General features: G+C 36.1%; 1 protein-coding gene across 1 annotated transcript in view; it reads left to right on the top strand.

Moving 5' to 3' along the window:
* Positions 1-21,824, top strand: part of MYO16 (myosin XVI) — a 580,757-nt gene that overhangs the window by 218,679 nt on the left and 340,254 nt on the right. Inside the window, exon 10 of the mRNA XM_037800457.1 lies at positions 13,672-13,822. Within this exon, the coding sequence (XP_037656385.1) occupies positions 13,672-13,822 (151 nt within the window). The remainder of the gene's footprint in view (positions 1-13,671; positions 13,823-21,824) is intronic.

Raw genomic sequence — 21,824 nt, 5'->3', positions numbered from 1 at the left:
TAAAAATGAGCAGGTTAGATTTAACTCCAGAGGTCCTTTCAACTATTATATTCTGTAACTGTAAAGTTTCCTTTTTTAAACCTCCAACAACTATTTCCATACTTGACTCTATTTTTTGTTTCCTTCTGACTGGGTGCTTTCTCTCCCTGTTGTCTTTTCCATTCTCAGATGCTTCACTGTGCTTCATTTGCTGTTACTGCTTCTAACAAAATAGCTGCTGTGTTTGTTCGTTGGTGCCTGAATATGGAAAGACTCTCCTAGGGTTTTTAATTGCTGAGAAATTTTGATAGGTGTTAAATTGTGTTCCTAATATTCCATTTCATGAGGCCTTTGAGATGGAATCCATAGAAATTCTGCATAATGCCTAAATTAAGTAATTCATTCAAATACTGTGTATTTCACTTATTGATAATAACAGTAATAACAACAAGGGTAACAATGGGTTTTAGTTGTACAAATACCAGATGTCAATTACCTTGTGCAAAATGGTTTACGTGGATAATTTCATTTAATCCTCAAAGTAACACCTTTTACCCCTATTTGTGCATACCTTACTGAGGCTCAGAAGTTAAGTAGCTTAACTCATGTCACACACCTAGACCCAAGTTTACCTTGTTTCAGTGAAGAGGTAATTATTTCTTATAATTCTGAAACTTCTAATTTGGCTTTAAAGAGGAAGTTTATCATCTGGGTTATTCTCATATGGCCAGATAGCTTTAGGTGTGAAATACTGTGAACTTGACTGCCTATTTTCTTCCACTCAATTTAAGACTCAAGTATGATAACTTGAGAAGACAGTCTGCCATCAGGAAAAATATTTCTCCACAACAAAAATGATGAGCATCAAGGTTAACATGAAATACAGTCTGCTGCCAACCTGCTTTTCAGGTGGACCTGCAAATCAAAATGGAGCATTGTGGAGCCATAATCTTGTATCTGTCTGTAAAGCCATCCATCTAACCCTTTGATCTTGCTTCCTCTGAGTGTCTAAACTCACTCCCAGAGTGTTACCCATTGGAGCACTGTGTTGTAGTGATTACGGGTATAGACTCCCTGGTTACACTGTCCTGCTTCAGATCCTGGCTCTACCATTTACTGGCTCTCTGATTTCGGGCACTTTTGTCAACCCCTCAGTCATACTTTTCCTCAAGGGAAATTACAGTGATGATGATAATAATACCTTTCTTGTGGGGTTGTTTTTGATGACTGAGTTAAATTTTGTAAAGCACTTAGAACAGTATCTGACTCATGTTAAGTGCTATATAGGTGCTTGAGAAACAAATTTTTTTAAAGTGTTTTTCATTCATCTGTGAAATTTCAGCAAAATCATCTAAAGAATAAAGATCTTCTGGCCATAAACAAAGACCAAAATAGAATTAGGTCTTCAGCTTGGTGCTTTTAAACTGATTATGACCATATGGAGAAAATCTTATTTTGTAAGCAGCTGAAAAGAGAATCCAATCTCAGTAAAGAGCAGCCTTGGTTGGATGATTCCCTTGATTAGGAAGTTGGGCCTGTAGGGCTTCTTTGTCATCTGGCACTGGGGCTGGAGAAAAGACACTGCTATGTATGGGAACAGAAGAATTGGAGGAGGCAGAACTGAGCAGTGCTGAGGGTCACCAAAGGCAGAAAGGGGCTGGAGGAGTGAATCCAGTGCTGGCTCCAGCCAAGTGAGTATTAGTGAGAAGACCTTGTGGGGATTTGCAAGCGAAACAATACGGATTATGCAATGGGCCCTTCTCCTTGACCTCAGGAAACCATGAAACTCATCATATTCTTAGAGTGATTGGATTGAAGGTGCCACATTTCATGAGACAGGCTCAACTTGCATTCATTAAAAAAACACCCAACTTGTGACTGCACAAGAATTTCTTCTAAGGCTTCAGTTGCTCAATTGAAAATTAATACAATTTGCATATCCAAGGCAATTTCATTTACTCATTTCTTTTGATCTTCATTTCAACTCCATGATTTAGGATAGATAGATAGATAGTTATCCACGTTTGACTCATGGAAAACAGAAGCCCCGAGTTGTGGCTGATGTGTGGGAATGACAAGGAGCAGCTGCAATTAGAATGCAACTCTTTGTACTCTTTCTTCATGCTCTCTAAGCTAAGACAGGAACAGGCTCAAGAAGATTGTCTGGGCATCTCCCTACCTTCCTGGTAAGTACAATCTTGCCACGTAGATTTAAAAACAAAAACAAGCGAGCAAAACAACCTACATATGCCTAAATACCTCACATGAGGACATTCATTGTGGAAATGTCTCTATAATGTAAACAAGGATACTTAGAATAATAAGCAATAATGAAACCTGTGTTTTTACTCTAAGACCCTTACATGCAATTGTGCTACAACTATTGATTTTCTTGCTCCTGTTTAATACTGGCCCCTCTTGTTACTCCTGTGAGGCAGCCATTCTTATAAGTTTACTACAACCCTGAGTAACCTGAGTATTTTCAAAATTATCACAGCTTCAGTCACCATTTTGCAGTAAAATAGCATCAGCTGAGATGAACTGTGAATAGCTTCCCAGTCCTAGAGTCTGGAGAGTCATCCAGAAGCTCTTGTACTGTTTTTACAGTTGTAAAGGAAGCTGTGCTAGCTGTGAGCAGTCTTTGGATTTTATTAGTATGCTGTCCAGAGGGATTTGTGCAAATAAGCATTCACATACAAACATACAAAACACTTCCATTGTAGCCCTTGTATTTATATATTGCCTTTCATTATGGCTCTTTTAAAAAATGAGTTTTCAGGGATCAGAAGCATTAATAATTTTAAATTAGCTTCATGCATAAAAGAAATAATGTGTAAATCCATTTCAAAATTGATGGCATTTATCACTAAAAAAGAAACCATGTCTTATTTAGAGACTTTTCCCCTTAGAGCAGGAATGGGATTTGGAGTGAAATCTCATCATTTTAGGATCATGAAGGAAATCAATTTTAATAACACCTTAAATCTTTGATGATTAGCTTAAAACATCATACTTTGGGATTGGGCCTTAGGGTACTCATCAAGTCCATTGTAGCTTATGTCTTTGCCCAGCTGGTCCTCTCTTAGGTTAATACAAGAAAAACATTTCTAATTGTTGACTATTCTCAAAGGCTCTCCTTAATCAACTAGTATTGACCTGCGGTTGTCAATCTTCAGAGAACAAGAGACAGCATTAAGCAAATATAAAACTTGTATGTCAGAGAAGCAGTAACTGACATGAGATCTGAATGCCAAAGGAAAGGGAAGTGATGTACTGGCCCCTATCTATATAAAACATTGAGAATGAAAACATGAGGATTTCATGCACATTTAGTCTCTACACCTTCTCCTGTGCACATAATGAAGCCTGAAGAGCTTGCCACAATCACCATTGCACTGATTTAGAGGAATCCAATTTTTGTTTTTTGCCTCTCATTACAAAGGCTTGGGAAATTCCTAGACCCAGGCTGATAGTTTTTAGCTTAACATGGAACTTTAATATGATGTTGAATAGTCACTTCTCTATCAAAGGAGCATTTTAAACTCCTCTGCATAGAGCTGATACTGTGGGATCTCTACCCAGACTCTATGAAATGGAAAGTCTTCCAGGGGAAACTGAGACACATGGATGCCCTTCAAATGACGTATTGCAAACTTTACTCAACAGTTTTTAGTGACAAGGTTGAGCTTGTCTAGAGTCATTGTCATTAGTTCTGGCCCCAAACTTGCAAATGCCTGTCAAAACAGAAAAGCCCTATAGTTACTAGGGACCGTTGAGCATACAAAAGCTCTGTGCTTACTTGCATTATTCAACCATACAAGAGTGCCGTCTAATTTGATCCAACTTCTTGAAAGCAGATTCAAAAACTTCCATAATTATGCTAGTTGCTTGCACAGTATCCCATCTCCTCTTTACCTTACTGATAGAACCACAGTTTTGTTCAGTATAGAAAAGTTCCTGGCTGAAAACACTGAACTGCCTAAATTCCTTTAAAGCAGGGATTGGGCATCTGACACTGTCCCATCTACTGAAATATAGTCTACTGGGGTAAGTTTGCCAATGAAAATACAGGGCATGCAGTTAAATTTGAATTTCAGGTAAACTGATTTTTTTAGTAAAAGTATGCACCAAATATTGTAATTTTATTTGCTAAATCTAGCAAACCTAATCCGGTAGGTCTTCTAGGAAAGTGAATGTTCTCTTGATTAAAAAGGACAGCTTCATCTGGGAAGCAGTTTTGTTTGGTGTCCTTCCATTATCTTCCTGCCTGGTACATACTTTTGTTGTCTGGAGGTGCAGAAGCTATCTTGCAGCCAAAGAATAAAAGTTGTACACTAAGAATAACAGAATAGGAAGCTAGAAAAAGTCAAGGTGCTTGAAGATCTTCTTCAGCAGTTTACCATTCTCAGCTGCACATGAATGGTCTTCTTGTTATGTGAGAAAAGTAAACCTCCATTTCCTTAAGATGTTTTCGTTAGTTAGCCTAATGCAATACTGGTACTGTACACACTATGCCTAACCTTGTCCTTGGGGTGTCTTACTCCTTGCTCCAAAGTTATAGGACTCTTCTTAAGAGAAGATAGGTAATAATACTGTATTTTCTTCTCCCGTGTGAATTTTCGTGACTTGAATCACCCTTCTATCCATCATTATCAGAAGAATTGTCTATAACTAGAGGGCCATCTGTCCTGGTTTGTTCCAATCTCAGTTTACTCCTGATTACCTAGCGTAATTATTAATAAAGCCCTCCTTCAGCTTAAAAGTGTCCCCGTTGGCAACTTATACCCTATTTATGTGGAGTCAGGGAACTTTGGGATATAATTTCTTGTGTGGTTTCATTTTCATTTAATATTTTAAAGAAAGTAATTAATCAGTTATTTCAGCAATAATAATTCATATTTGGATACTGTCATTTAGATTACAAAAGGCTTGTGCTTATAATACCTCATGTGCTATACATAAAAGTCTTCCTTTTGTAATAAATCCTACAAGATATTCATTGTGTCTATTAATCAGATATTATGACTGCATTGCTAAAAGCTTCAGAATGTAATTACAACGTCTTGATAAAGGTGTCAATTCATTCTCTAAGAATTTTCATTTAGAAAGGAATTCTGTAGTCCAGTAGAGCGCAGAGAGGGCTGCCATACAATACATGGACTAAATGAGAACTTGAACGTTGTTTAATCTGATTACGAATATTTAAACCATTTACTGTATCCCTCAAATGTTGAGGGCACCTAGTTGGCCTTCCCAAATTTGGCTGAGATGTAGACTCACTTAAGGTGAGGGAGGATGGAGGAAAGGCTTTTCCTTTTCTTCTTCCTTTTTTTTTCCATCTCAAAGGCTCTGGGGAGGGAGCTCATGCCTTTCAAGACAGTTCATTCTACCTGCCAACACATATACACATCATTTTCTTCTCTCATTATATCAGGAACTGTGTAGGTGTACATGCACACATGAGTGTGTGTGTGCGTGTGTGTCTGTGTGTTCTAGTACCTGAATAACTTAAGTAAGTTTTATTAAATTCTATCAAATTCACTTAATAAAAATGACTTTAAAAACACCAAAGACTATTAAATGCCTCTTTGATTTAAATGAATGATGAAAATATTGTTTTATATCAGTATCACTCAGAAAAATAAATACTTCTTTAAGAGACGCTTTGAATAATTCTGACATTTGACACTCAAAATTGTATAGACCCATGGTACTCAACTTATTTTAATTTAGGGATCTTCCCCCCGCCCCCAAGTGAGCTATTCTTGTCTTACTTCTTTGCACACATTTGTTGGGAACTGCTAAAATAAATATAAGATGTCATAAAAACAACATAAATTCCAATTCAGCCATAAATATCACATTAAAAATTTTATTTGTTTTTTAGACAAGAAATGTTTTACAAACACTGTTTTTAAATTGTAATTTTTTTTTCTTACAGAAACTAAGGTCATTTTTGGGAGGACAATGATAGGAATTAATTTAAATCCCTTCAAGAACTATATCAATTCACATTAAATCTGTGAACCATGTTTTATTTTATAGATGAAGAAAAGCCCAATAGGTTAATTGAATTTCCTGTGCTAAATAATTTATGTAGTTGTGTTTCTAGGACTAAAACTCAGAACTATCTATTCAGTCCATTACCTAACCATAAAAATAACTGAGTTATATGCCATTCCTTCACATTTATTTTTATTAGTTATTTTCCTTGTCTGTCTAACATATCTCAATATAGTCAATTTTATTTGTTTTCTATAGTTTTCTAAAATTACATTAGTTATAATGGGCAATAATTGTTGCCTCTGTTAGTTTCATTTTATTATTTTCCTCTTTCCATTTTCAGAAATAAAATCCTAGTAGCTACAGGCATATTTGCTCTGCATGAAATGCCTTTTATGTTTATAGAAATAAGAAAGTCTTGAATAAATCTGTAGAATTCAGTAATTATCCCCTGGTAATTCCAAACTCATATTTTTTACTGTCACAGTTAAAGCCATCTCTCCTGTATTAATCAAAACTATATTTGAATGATAGCTATTTCATTTTCTTTGTATTTATGGAGTCTGGCTTACCAAAGACGTTTTGGTTTTCTTTTAGAAAGTATATTATTTCACTCTTTTTTATTTCTGTTCCTCATTGATAAGTTTCTCTAATGATTTTTTCTTGTAATCAATATACTTGCTCATTGAAACAAAAATGGAAAGTCCAGAAAAACCAAATTCAAACATGAAAAAAATCATTCATTAGTCTACCTTTTGATGAAACTACTATTAATTTGGCATATGTTTCTTGAACTTTATGTGTTTGTTTTTTCTTTATTGAGTTGAGTTCTTGCTTTATATACATGATTGCATCTTATTTTTAAAATTAATCTTATAGTATAAACAATTTGCCATGACAGGTAAACATTTAATGAATATTAAAATAAATACCAGTGATTGGTTAAAATTTTTCCTTTTTCTAGAAAAATAGCATTTTAATACATATTTCCTAAATTCCACAAGTGGAGAATAAGCAAAAATAGAAATATATAGAAGCTAATTCATATAATGTTATGATGAATCACAGTTATTATAGACCAAGTACTTTTCATTTTAAAAGTGGAATAGGAACTTAAAGCAAAATTGTTCCATAGGAATTGAAAACATTATCGTATGCTATGAAACTAGGAGTATCTTTGTATTTTTCCTGTAGAAAACATGTGCATGACTACTTGATATGTTGTCATTCAATCTGATTGCATTATGTAGATTCATTATTTTTTTAAATACAAATAAGAGTGATTGTTACTACCTATTTGTAATTAATATTAGTAATAGATGCTAGATTATGTAGCCTAAGATATAACTGAGTGAGTAAATTATTTTTAAAGATGCAAATAAAAAAGGATATGAACCAAAGGCCTTGACACCAACATAAATATCACCAATCTACCATCTTTGTTTTACAAAGGGGATTCAGTGTCCCAGAGATTTCTAAGGCCTTACAGAGTCAGGTAATCGCCATCTTGAAGTAAATCTGACTTAAAATCAGATAACTGTAATTCTAAACTGATCTTTTTTCCAATCAGAGCTCTTGCAGAGCCTGCTATTAATACTGCAATTAGATTTGAGTTATCTAAAAAAGCATTTTAGTATTTTACTAGGCCCACAATCCTTCCTTTTAGAATTCCTTTATAATGGATGATTTTATATACATCATAAGCTATCTTCCTAATCTTTACCTTGGCCATTCTAACTATTGCTTTATTCATCACCTTATACTCAAGAGATTGGTATATGCAACATCTCTCTTTAGTTTTTATAAACTTCCCAACAAAGCAAAAAAGAGATAACTGATGTATGAGGGGAAATAAGTAAGGAAAGTTATTTTATAGGTATAAGAGTAGATATTTAGCTATAAAGTGGTGTGACATGGCAGTTAAGAACACAGACTCTGGGTTTTATTACAAGTTATGGACTCAAATCCCAGCTCTGCTACTTCCCAGCTGGGCAACTGAGCAAGTTCTCTCTGGTCCTCAATATGCTCATCCACAAGGTAGGAGAAATGGTAATGCATACATTATCATGCTGTTGTGAAAATTAAAAGAGTTAATATTTGTAGCGTGTTGAGAACAGAGACTGGCACATATTAAATGCATCATAATTATTTAAATGTTTTACAGATGGTTTGCTCAAATTATAGAAAATATAGGGAAAAACCAACAATTGCCTTCAGATATTTAAAAGGCTCCCATTTCAAAGAAATATAGAACATAATCTTTGGAGCTCTAGAAATGATGAATACAAGTAGAGCAGATAGGCATTACTCCAAAGTTGCTTACAGAGGAAATAAGGCTTCTTTGAAAGTTATGCATACCTTATCACTTGATAGTATTGGAGCAGATTTGGATATTAAGTTTTTATAAGCATTGGAAGTATTCCCTTTGGTGATTTTTTTTTCCAATTAACATCTATACTGTTTGAAGGGAAAATCTACAGTGGGCCCTGAGCATCTTCTACGTTCTTGCTCTGTGTGTCAGACTGCAACACATAGGTAACTAAGTACTTCAAAGAGACCATATCACTCACCCCCAAAAGGAAGTGGGTACTGGCTTGTTTCTGCTTGATAAAATGTTCATTGCTTGTTCAAAAAGTACTTGGCCTTTGGTCAAGTTCTTCTCCTGTAACAAAACCACTGCATGAACAGTCATCCATTTGAGTCCACCTGTGTTACCTTCCCCACCCCACCCCCACCACCCACCATGAGGCATGGGGACAAGAGCCATAAGTATAAACATTAAGTTCCAGACACTTTGCCTTAAGCAAGAAAGTCCTTTGTCTCTGATCCAGGAGTTTCTTTCTGTTTTAGTTTCCTAGGCTGCTGAAAGCAGATACCATGAAATGGGTTGACTTAAACAATGGGAATTTATTAGCTTACAGTTTTAGGTCAAGAAAATATCCAAATCAAGCCACCATCAGGGAGAAGCTTTCTTCCCGAAGACCTATTGCTGGCGATCCTTGGCTCCTCTGCCACATGACAAGGCACATGGTGGTGTCTGCTGGTCCCTGCCTTCTCTTCCCGGTTCCACTGATTTCAGTTTCTTGCATCTATGGCTTTCTTGCCCTTTCTCTCTGTATTCGTTCTGTTTATAGAGGACTGCTACAATAAGATTAAGACCCATCCTGAATGAGGTTGATAAAACCCTAACTGGAACAGTCTCATTATAAGGTCCTACTTACGGTGGGTTTACATCCACAGGAATGAATTAGGTTTAAGAACATGATTTTCTAGGGTCCATACAGCTTCAAACCACCACACTTGCCTTCTGTTCCCATCCTTGAAATAATAGTACACTAACCCGTTAGCTTGTAAACAGAGTAAAATCTTAGGGCCTTCACAGTTCTGGACATTTACAAATAACAACAGCTAGTTTTATTTTCTCCTTATTACCACAGTCATTGTGATAACACCTTTACGTATATTATGTCAGCAAACATTCACAACAGTCCCCTTTTGCATTGGTAAACAAAGTCTTAGAGTGGTTTTATAAATTGACCAAGGGGGCAGAGCCAGGCATCAAACTGTGTAGTTTTTATGACTTAAAACTGTATGCTAATTATGGCTACACATTACTGCGCTCTCATTTTAATATGCGTTTCCCTGTCCCCTCACCCTCTTGAAAATTTCTCCTTTGAGTAAAACACCCTAGAATGTCATCATCCAGAGTTCGAATGAAGGAAAACTCATCTCACCTTTCTCTAATCTTGTTTCTTCTCTATCCCTGCTTTTCCATCAGGCTCAGTCCTAATGCACTCTTTTATTCATCTTTCTTAAACTCTACAGCAGAGTTAGAGGCAGGACAAAGAAATGGGCTACAACACAGTGAGACTTGGTGGCCACTGAAAGAAGTCCTTCAAGTTACTCTCTTTTTGCCTTACCAAAGTCAACATTCAAAATCATTTGTATTTCTATATTCCAGCAATCAACAATTGGGAGTTGAAATTTTAAACAGGCATTTACAATAGCATATAGAAAACATGAAATGTTTCAGAATAAATATAACATAGTTTGCAAGATTTTAATGGTGAAAACTGCAAAATACTAATGAGAGTAGTAAAAGAAGATCAAAATAAATAGAGAGATACTGTGCTATGGATGAGAAAACATTATTAAAAGATTAATTTTCTCCAAATCGATCTATCAATTCAGTGCAATCCCAATCAATATCAAAACAGGCATTTTTTTTTTTAATTGACAAATAGATTCTAAAATTTATATAAAAATGCTAAGGACTTTAAATACCAAAACAAATTTTTAAAAGAAAAAATGTATTGGTCTCACATTACCTGATTTCAAGGCTTACTGAGAAAGTACATTAATCAAGAGTATATTTATGTAAAATAGACTTCCATATCAATGAAAAACAATGGAGAGTCCCAAAATAGACCCATACATATATGTTCAATTAATTTTCAACAAATATGTCCATTTTATTAAATAGGCAAAAATATTCTTTTCAACAAATTGTGCTGGAACCTTTGGAGGATCAGATGAAAAATACTGAATTTTGTTTCATATATAGGACTATATACAAAAAGCCACTCAAAATGGACATAGACCTAAATGCAAACTGCAAAACTATAAAAATAGTTTCTCCTAAAATATAGGAGAAAATCTTGTTGACCTTGGGTTAGGCAAAGGATTCTTAGTTAAGACACAAAAAAGGACAAACCGTAAGTGAAAAAAATTGTTCTTTGAAACACACTGTTAATCAAATGAAAAATTTAAGACATAGACTGAGCAATTGTATTTGCAAAGTGTATATCTAAGAAAGAACTTTTATCCAGAATATACAAACTTAATTTCATAACAACAAAAAAAATAATTAAAAAAGGACAAAAGACTTTGCCAAAGAAAAAAGATGGATGCCAAATAATAACATGAAATCCATATTAAAACCACAGTGAGATGCCACCAACGCACTGTTCCAGTTTGCTAATGCTGCCAGAATGCAGAACACCAGAAATGGATTGACTTTCATAAAAGGGGGGTTATTTGGTTACACAGTTACAGTCTTAAGGCCGTAAACTGTCCATCAACAAAGGGTACCTTCACTGGAGAATGGCCAATGGCGCCCGTAAACTTCTGTTAGCTGGGAAGGCACGTGGCTGACATCTGCTTAGTCCCAGGTTGTGTTTCAAAATGGCATTCTCCAAAATGTCTGCATCAGCTTCCAATGGCTGTCTTCAAAATGTCTGTCTCAGCTATAGCTAACAAGCTCCTTATGTCTGAACTTATATAAGGCTCTAGTAAACTATAATCAAGGCCCATACTGAATGGACAGGGCCACACCTCCACGGAAGTACTGAACCAATAGGTGCCAACCTAATCCATACTAATATGTCTGCCCCCACAAGATTGTCCTAAAGAATGTGGCTTTTTCTGGGGGACATAATATATACAAACCAGCACACACACCTATTAGAATGATTTTTTTAATGAAAGAGAGAAGTACCAGCAAGAATGCTGTTCTGTATTGCTAAAGCTGCCATTATGCAAAATACCAGAAATAAATTGGCTTTTATAAAGGAAATTTATTACATTATAAATGTACAGTTCTAAGGCCATAAAAGTGTCCAAACTAAGGCATCAACAAGAGGATACCATCACTGAAGAAAGGCTAATGGTGTCCGGAACACCTCTGTCACCTGGGAAGGCACGTGGCTGGCGTCTGCTAGTCCTTTGCTCCTGGGTTCTGAATTCAAAATGGCTTTCTCCAAAATGTGTCTGGGCTTCTGTCTCGCTTGGCTTTTCTCTCTCTCTCAGCTTCTGTGTATCCTTCCCTGTTCTCCCAGGGAGTTTCTCTCCAAGCATCTGGTGGTCCTCTCTTAGCTTCTCCAGAGCAAACTCTGGGCTTCATCTTCTAGCTTAGCATCTCCAAACATCTTTCTGTCTGCATCTCCAAGCATCTCCAAGTGTCTGAGTCTGTGTCAGCTCTTAGCTTCTCCTGGAGGCAAACTCTGAATTACATACATATCTTAGGTTCTCTCCAAAATGTCTCTCTCAGCTTCTCTGAGCTCCTTCTCTTGGTGAACTCTCTTAAAGGACTCCAGTAAACTAAGCAAGATCCACCTTGAATGGAAATAATATAATCAGAGTTCCCACTCACAGTTGTGTGGGTCACATCTCCATGGAAACAACCTAATCAAAAGGTCCCAGTCTAATCAGAAGACTAATAAGTCTGCTCTCACTTCAGATTGCATTAAGGAACATGGTTTTTGTGGGGGGCATAAACCAGCACCAATTCTAAGCAACTAAAAGTCAAACGCATTGCCATTGGGGGTGCAAAATGGTATGGCCACTTTGGAAACCATTTGGAAGTTTCTCCTAGATATTTAGACAAGAAAAATGTCTACCCAAAGACCTGCACATAAATGTTTATAGAAGCTCCCTTCATAACTGACACACTGGAGATAACCCAAATGTCTGTCAAATGGCAAATGGATAAACAGTACATCTTACAGTAGAAAACTACTCAGCAATAGAAAAGAACAAACTATTGATCTGTGCAGCAGCATTGTGTTAGGTAACTAAAGCCAGACGCAAAATGCTTCATACTCTAAGATGCTGTTCATCCAATGTTTTGGAAAAGGCAGAACTACAATGAAAATAAAATCATTATCAGTGGTTTTGAGGAGCAGAAGGTGAGGCACAAAGGGGACTTTTGAGGTGACAAAAAATTCTATATCTTGATGGTTGTATTGGCTTCACCATGTTTATTACACACCTGTGTATATTTGTCAAAACTCATTGACCTATACCCCTACATATGGCAAATTTCACTACATATAAATTATACTTCAATAAACCCCATTTTTTTAAATGGCCAAAAAAGTGCACTGAGCTTTAATTAGAATCACAACTACTATCACAGAATATGTGAATTATTGTTTTATATATTGCACTTGATTAAATATGTATGTTTTTCTGCTTGTTCTTATTTGCATGGCAGTGTTTAGAGAAATACATTTTTAAATCTTGTAATAATGCATTCAATGGCAAGTTCAACATTATTTTGAGTTTTTAAATGTATATTATAAAATAATGTTGCTTGGCAGTGAAGTCTGTAGAAGAACAGAAAATGAAACAGTTTTATTTAGTTTTTACCTTGTTTAAGCTGTATAGAAGCAATAAAATTTATTCTGTAGGTAGTGTTGTAATCCTTAACCAAATCGTACCTCCCTGTTTCTCATATTGTCACTTCATTACAAACTGTGTAATGCTGTGCTTTGTTCTACAACATATTTTAAATCCTACAGAATGACATTTCAATGAGTTATATATTTTTGCCTTTCTTCACTGTTTGCAATTCATTTTCACATTTAAATATCAGTTCGGTCATGAATTTCAACTTTTAAATTGCTTATTGATTTGTCTATCTATTAATTCCAATATACATTTGTAAACATTTTCTTTTAGAGTTGAAATGAATGCTTTTTTCTTTTAAAGGTGAAGGTAAATGAAATTTGGAGTTAATAGAAAAGTGTGCAGATTTTCCATTGATTTTTTTCCCTGCAGCTTAGAGAAACATTTTCTTATCTGAATAAAATAGCCTTCTCTAACCCAGCTGTCCTGCCATGGTAATTTTTTTTATTGATATGGCAGAGTTAAAAAAAGACTGATTATAGTATTGATTATTTCCTACAGCAGTCCCCTGGTGTTATCAATTGCCAAGCAAGATAGTTTGTTGGAAAAAGACATTATGTTCAAAGATGCAACAAAAGGTCTATGTAAGCAACAATCCCAAGACAGCACCTCTGAAAGCTCCACCATGAACGGCTCTGCTAAACCTGAGCAGGTAATTGCATACTTAGTGCATTTCAATTAATATTACTTCATATAAAGTCATGTTTTAAAATCCAACATATTTCAAAAACAAGTATCTACTAATGCCCATAGCAAAGAAAATTAACAGATGCATCAGATTTTGGTTTACACTGTCCATAAATAAATTATTTGGGCATTGTACCGATAATTAACAAACATAATAGGTATTGTACTTTACAAGGATTTGAATTTTACAGTCTTGACTTAAATACCAGGAACATAAGCTCCCAGGTAAATATTTAATTTGTGAATATTTCCAGTTGCTTTGCTAATCTAGTATATAGTTTGTGGTTTGGTTTTCTTCAAATATCTAAATATTTTACATAATAAATAAGAAAGCTAAACCATTTACCCTTTAAAGTAACCTGGCTGGTGCACTGTGTGTGTGTCTTTCTGTGCGTGTGTGTGTGTGTGTGTGTGTGTCCTAGTGCCCAAGTTATAGGAGATCATATTGCCTTTAAAGAACGATGACCTGAGGGGTTATGTAAATTAATGTCTTTTCTTTTATCATTACTCCAGAAATAAATGCTCTTTATGTGGTTAGTGTTTTATAAATGGTAGAGTAATTTACATTCTTAAATATCTTATTCTGTTTATCTTAAGGGTATTTTAATCAAGTTTTCTAAAGACACTCTTTCCAAAATTTAATTTTACTTTCATGAGTATTTTGGTGTTTTAAACTAAAACTGGTAGCAAAACATTCCAAATACTTTTAAATTTTAGCAAGTAAATTAAATTTTAGGTAAAATTATGGCAAAGTTATTTTCTTACTTCTCTTAAGAGTCCTATCAATGTCTCTTAAAATATGTACCTCATTTTAATTTCTAATAAAATTAAGAATGTGAGTATTGATTTTACTATATAAATTGTTTAGATAATTAAAGATGACAAAATTTGTCTTTCATTTTAGTTAGCATTGCTTTGAAATATTTTATCTTAATGCATTAATAGAAATATATAGAAACATTAAGATTAATTTCACCTATTACAGTTCAAGTTTTTAAATGTTTGTGATGGTTAGGTTCATGTGTCAACTTGGCCAGGTGATGGTGCCCAGGTGTCTGGTCAAGCAAGCATTAGCCTAACCGTTACTGCAAGGACATTTGTGGCTGGTTAATAAACCAGAAGGCTGGTTTATTAAATCACCAGTCAATTGACTGCATCTGTGGCTGATTACATCAACAAAGGGAGTGTCTTCCACAATGAGAGAATGCAATCAGCCAGATTTAATCCAATCAGTTGAAGACTTTTAAGCGAGAAAGATAGAGGACTGTTACTTTTTCTTCAGCTCGCCAACAAAGCATTTCCTGAGTAGTTCATCGAACACCTTCATCGGAGTTGCCAGTTCCCCACCTGCCCTATGGAATTTGGAGTCATGCATCCCCACAGTTGTGTGAGACATTTTTATAAAATCTTTTATTTACAGATATCTCTTGTTGATTCTGTTTCCCTAGTAGAGAACCCTAACTAATACAACTTGGTACCGAGAGTGGGGTGGTTCTTGAGAAACAGAATCTTAAAGTGGGCTTTTACAATTGGTTTTCTACTCTGATTGGATTTAAAGGCACTAATGAGTCCATTTCCAATAGTCAAGATGGTATTGACAGTTCATGGCGTGAGTTGGCAATGGAGATACGCAAAATATCACCGTTTGATTCTCCTAATCGTTCTCTTGTATGAAGCAAGGATCTGGGTGACAGTATTTTTGACACCTTCACAGTGTTTTGCAGAGTTAAGAGGTATAATGATGTTGGCTGGTTGCTCTTAGATACACTGGATAAAGTTATAAGAGAAAGGGATGAGCTAAAGGCTTCAAATTTGAAACATAAGCACCGTATGACACATGTAAATGTTTCTATGTGTGCCCTGAAAGAAAATCTTATTTCCTGTGGCTGCAGACTTGCTATTTCTGAAAAACAGACCCAGAATCTCATTGTGCAAGTAGCAGATTTACAACATAAATTAAAATCTCAACCTCGCAGGGTGTCTGCTGTTGAAGTAAAGGCATTGATTGGAAAAGAATGGGATCCTGAAACCTGGGAAGGGGACATAAGGATTGATAATAATGGCAGTGAGGACATTGGAACCCTGGATTCTGCGGAGTCTTTGTTAGATATACCTGCAGTGGTCTGTTGTGAGGAAACAGCCCGCCCCCCTCCAGTCTTCCCTGAGGAGACAGCTATCCACCCTTCAGTCTGCTTTGAGGAAACAGCTTCCCGACCTCCAGTCTGCCCTGAGGAGCCTGCCATCCAACCTCCACCTAAAGAGATTAACCCTTCAGTGCCTGCTAAACCTGTAAATCAACTCCCATGAGGAAGCAGCCCTTACTCCTGTCTGAAGAGATTAATCCTGTTCCATGAGGTGAAACTTCAGCAAAACGTTCTGAGGTAAATGGCTTGAGGGATACTTCTAATTCTTTTCAAGACCCACTGCCACCACCAGTTTTGCTTCAAGACCTATAACTAGACTAAAATCCCAACAGGCCCCTAAGGGTAAGGTACAAAGTGTGACCCATGAGGAAATATGCTATACTCCAAAAGAACTACATGAGTTTTCCAATTTATGCAGACAAAAATCAGGGGAATATGTGTGGGAATGGATATTAAGAGTGGGGGAAAATGGTGGAAAGAACGTAAAGTTGGATCAGGTTGAATTTATTGTTATGGGTCCACTAAGCAGAGATTCTGGATTCAGTGTTGTAGCTTGAGGGGTTAGAAAGGGTGTTAACCTCAAAATTAAAAGCTTCTGTACCTCAAAGGAATTTGTCAAAAAATGAAGAGGCAGTCAACTCAATGGGAAAGAATATTTGAAAACCATGTATCTGACAAAAGACTAATATCTTGCAAATATAATGACAGCAGTACAGACAGCCCAATTATAAAATGGGCAAAATATATGAAAAGACATTTCACTGAAGAGGAAATACAAATGGCTAAAAAACATATGAAAAATTGTTCATCTTCACTAGCTCTTAGGGAGATGCAAATTAAGACCACAATGAGCTATCATCTCACACCAATTAGAATGGCTGCCATTAAACAAACAGGAAACTAAAAATGCTGGAGAGGATGTGGAGAAATTGGAACTCTTATTCATTGTTGGTGGGACTGTATAATGGTACAGCCACTCTGGAAGATGGTCTGGTGGTTCCTTAGAAAACTAGATATCGAGTTACCCTTCAATCCAGCAATTTCACTTCTCGGTATATACCCAGAAGATCTGAAAGCAGTGACATGAACAGATATTTGCACACCGATGTTCATAGCAGCATTGTTCACAATTACCGAGAGATGGAAACAACTCAAATGTCCTTCAACAGATGAGTGGATAAACAAAATGTGGTATATACGTTGGAATACTACACAGCAGTAAGAAGGAATGACGTCGTGAAACATATGACAACATGGATGAACTTTGAAGACATAATTCTGAGTGAAATCAGCCAGACACAAAAGGAGAGATGTTGTATGTTACCACTAATGTGAACTCTGTGAAATATGCAAAATAGGTATTTTTATATAGTAGAATGCAGGGGGCATAGAGATAGATAGCAACTAGTGAAGGGGAAATGGTAATCTAATAAGAACAGATAAGCTATTGAGGGTAATCGCAATGTTATGGGAATGCACAGGAATGATTATGGTTTGCAAACTTTCTTGGGTAGGGTAGGATCATGTTGGAAGCAATGTTGTTATTTTAGGTTGTTTGTTTTTCTTATTCCTTTGTTTTGTTGTGTTTGAATTGTGAGTTAAAAAAAGCTATTGCATTAAAAAAAATTAGCTTCAATGTAGTTATTTTAGGTTATTTTGTCTAACATACCTTTGTTTGATTATGGTTTGTTAATTTCCTTGGGGTATGGTAGGAACATGTTGCAAGCAATGTAGTTATTTTAGATTATTTGTTTTTCTTATTCTTTTGTTTGGATATTGCTTATTAATTTTTGGGGGGTATGGTAAGAAAATGTTAGAAGCAAAGTACTTATTTTAAGTTATTTGTTTTTCTTAATCCTTTGCTTTGTTTTGTTGAAAATGTTGTGGTTTTTTGTTTGTTTGTTTTAATTTTTCTATAAATAAAGCTAAAAAATTAAAAAAAAAAAGGGTGATAACAGTTTGTTTGGGTGGTTGGCTAAAACATGGATCAAAAGGTGGCTGACATTACCTGAGGTCAGAACTGCCCTGGAAGACCTGCTTACACACCCCTGGAATGTCGAGAGGACACATCTTTTACCAGGACTGTGAGGAATAAATTTGTGAGACTAGCGCCATCATCCCTGAAGAGCTCTGCAGTTGCCCTTCTCTGTAGGTCAGATATTATGTGGGAACTGCTGTCACTGAGCTGGAATCCTTAAACACAATGGGGATAACTGGATCCCAAGTTGGCAGAAGCCATGTGGCAGCAGTTAATCTTCAAAGACAAGGTGGGTGTGCTACCATAATGGAAAACAGGCTAAAGCAGCAGTCAAAATAATCTGACTCGCAGAGACTTATGGTGTTAGCTAATGGATCTTGGAGTACCTAGAAGTAAAATAGATGGGCAGTCTACTAAATTCTCATTTGTTCTGTCTAAGCATAAGAATTCTAGGTCAAATAAACAAAAGTCTACCTTGAATTACAAAAACAGAGAGTCACGGCCCCTCAATCATTTCCCAGATTTGAGACAGTTTACAAACCCAGAACCCCTTGAATGAGGGGAAGGCCGGGTACCCTTGGGGAAGGACCCTGTTACACTGCCAAAAATTTATGCTGTTAATCTTCCTCCCAGCCTTCCCCAGGGGGACCTAAGGCCTTTTACCAGGATAACTGTGCATTGGGGAAAAGGAAATGATCAGATATTTTGGGGATTATTAGACACTGGTTCAGAAGTGACATTAATTCCAGGAGACCCAAAAACATCACTCTGGTCCACCAGTCATAGTTGGGGCTTATGGAGATCAGGTGATCGATGGAGTTTTAGCTCAGGTCACAGTGGACCCACTCTGTGGTTATTTCCCCAGTTCTGGAATTCATAATTGGAATAGACATACTTAGCAACTGGCAGAATCCTCACATTGGTTCCCTGACTTGTGGAGTGAGGGAAAGGCCAAGTGGAAGCTGCTAGAACTGCCCCTGCCTGGCAAAATAGTAAACCAGAAGCAATACTGAATTCCTGGAGGGATTGCAGAGATTAATGCCACTCTTAAGGACTTGAAGGATGCAGGGATGGGGATTTCCACCATATCCCCATTCAACTCTCCTATTTGGCCTGTGCAGAAAACAGATGGGTCTTGGAGGATGACAGTGGATTATCATAAGCTTAACCAGGTGGTGACTCCAATTGCAGCTGCTGTTCCAGGTGTGGTAGCATTGCTTGAGCAAATCAACACATCCCCTGGTACCTGGTATGCAGCTACTGATCTGGCAAGTGTTCTTTTCTCAATAGCTGTTAATAAGGACCCCCAGAAACAGTTTGCATTCAGCTGGCAAGACCAGCAGTATACATTCACTGTGCTACCTCAGGGGTATATCAACTCTCTAGCCCCATGTCATAATATGGTCCTTAAGGTTCTTGTTCATTTCTCCCTCCCACAAGACATCACACTGGTCCATTACATTGATGATATCATGTTGATTGGACCTAGTGAGCAAGAAGTAGCAACTATTGTAGATTTGTTGGTAAGGTATTTGTGTGTCAGAGGATGGGAGATAAATCCAACCGAAATACAGGGGCCTCCCACCTCAGTAAAATTTCTGGGTATCCAGTGGTGTGGGGCATGTCAAAATATCCCTTCTAAGGTGAAGGATAAGCTGTTGCGTCTGGCCTCCCCTATGGCCAAAAAAGAGGCACAACGCTTAGTTGGCCTCTTTGGGTTTTGAAGACAACATATTCCTCATTTAGGTGTGCTACTCTGGCCCATTTACTGAGTGATGAGAAAAGCTTCAGTATCAGGGCTTGACTTATAAAGTAGGAGGTTCCTAAGTTCATGTAAATTCACATAGCATATGTTATATCCACGATAATCCATTCATATCTGACATTATAATCACTTAGTTGTACAATCCTCATCACTCTCCATTTTGAACAATTCTCATTACCCAAAACAGCTCGTATCTCTTGTCAGCCCTTAATTATTTGTGAAATACTAGTATGGTATTCCTATTAATAATCCCTAGTATGCAATATGTAGATTTTTCTCATATACCCTTCTGTTGTCAACTCTCTGTACCAGTTTCATACCTTCAAAGTATATCATGCAAACTCCTATCTATATTTGTGGTGCTGATCTGTGAGAAATGTGCCTTTAAATAACCCCTTTCATTACTATTTGCCTTCAGTGTAGCTTTGATACTTATAATCTCATTAACAAACAATGGTCACCCCTATCCATTACCATACCTTTGAATTCACCGTCATTGACATAATTAACATATCTGAACATAGTACATTATCATTCCCCCTCACTAGCTACTGTCTATCCCCAATTTTCTTATATTATAAGACATTGATTTTACCTTGTTCAGATAGTTCATAGAAGTGGTAACATACAGTATTGTTCCTTTTGTGTCTGAGTTATTTCACTCAGACTTATTTCTTCAAGGTTCATCCATGTTGCTATATGTTTCAGGACCTTGTTGCTTTTTATTTCTGCATAGTATTCCATAGTATGAATCTACCATATCTTGTTTATCCACTCATCTGTTGAAGGACACTTGGATTGTTTCCATCTCTTGGCAATTGTGAACAATGTTGCTATGAACATCCAGTGTACAAATGTCTGTTCATGTCACTGCTTTCAAATGTTGTGGGTATTTATCTCATAATTTGTTTCTAAATCATTAATTATGTGTTTGAGTTTAGCAGAAGTAAAATATGATAATTATTTAATTATAGAATGGCAAACAGGTCAATACTTTCATCCACATGCTGGGACTTTTCCTCCTGTGGAGTCAAAACAATTTCTGTTCAGCAAATCGATTGCTTTAGTCTGATGATTTAGCAAGATGTTTCTAAAGCACAAAAAATACTTTTTAAAAATGATAAGTAATTATCCACATGAGAATGACAAGTGTAATCTTTGTGGAATTACTTTTTTGGTTTTTAAGCTTTTAAAAACTGTATTCTAGATATTAAAAGTAATTGTAATCATGTTTTATCTATTTTTTATTAAAGAGGGAATGGCTGTTTTCCAGGGTTTATGTTCATTCATTATTAATCTAATATCTCACCCATATCTCCCATAGTGTGCATCATGAATTCATGTATTCTTGGCCATGAGGTCCACAGATGATTCTCTCTAGGCCAGGAGCAGCACTCTCTACTGACTGAATTACACAGTCACAATTCAGAGCCAGGCTGTGGAAAACAATACTATTCTGATTAACATTTTAAAAAGGAGTATTTAAGAAGAAGATAAAAGAAAATAAAATCTGCTTAGTCTTGCTGCCTCCATATGTTTATAAAATGTAGATCTTATCAAATGGTAACTGTGGAAATGTATATTCAAACCTTGATTTAAACTTTTTTGATTCTGATAGCCACCAAAATTAACAGTTGCTTTTATGTTATCTCTGAAAACATAGAACTTTCTTAAATTGCTTAAAAAGTTCAAGACTTTCTTCCTTCCCTTCCCTTTTTTCCTCCCTTTCTTTCCTCCCCTACCGTGCCCTTTTGCATTATCCTCCTAATCTCCTCACTTCTTAACTCCTTCCCTTTCTCCCTTCCTCTCTCTCTTCTAGAAAATTTTTATTTAAATTAAATTCAGATTGCATGTTATATGAATAATATCTCAATAAAATTGCACTTAAAAAATAAAAAATGTACATGCCCTTTCAAGAAAAATAAAAAGCTTATCTTTGGATAAAAATAAAATAAAATAAATAAATTTAATTCAAGCTTGAATTTCAGGTCAATCCTTTATTCCATTTGTTGAGGGCATGTGTGCCAGTTTGAGTGTATTGTGTCCCCCAAATGCCATTATCTTTGTGGTCTTGTGTGGG

The sequence above is a fragment of the Choloepus didactylus genome, chromosome 12, assembly GCF_015220235.1.
Source record: "Choloepus didactylus isolate mChoDid1 chromosome 12, mChoDid1.pri, whole genome shotgun sequence".
Taxonomy (NCBI): Eukaryota; Metazoa; Chordata; class Mammalia; order Pilosa; family Megalonychidae; genus Choloepus; species Choloepus didactylus.
This window is presented reverse-complemented; position numbering and strand designations above follow the sequence as displayed.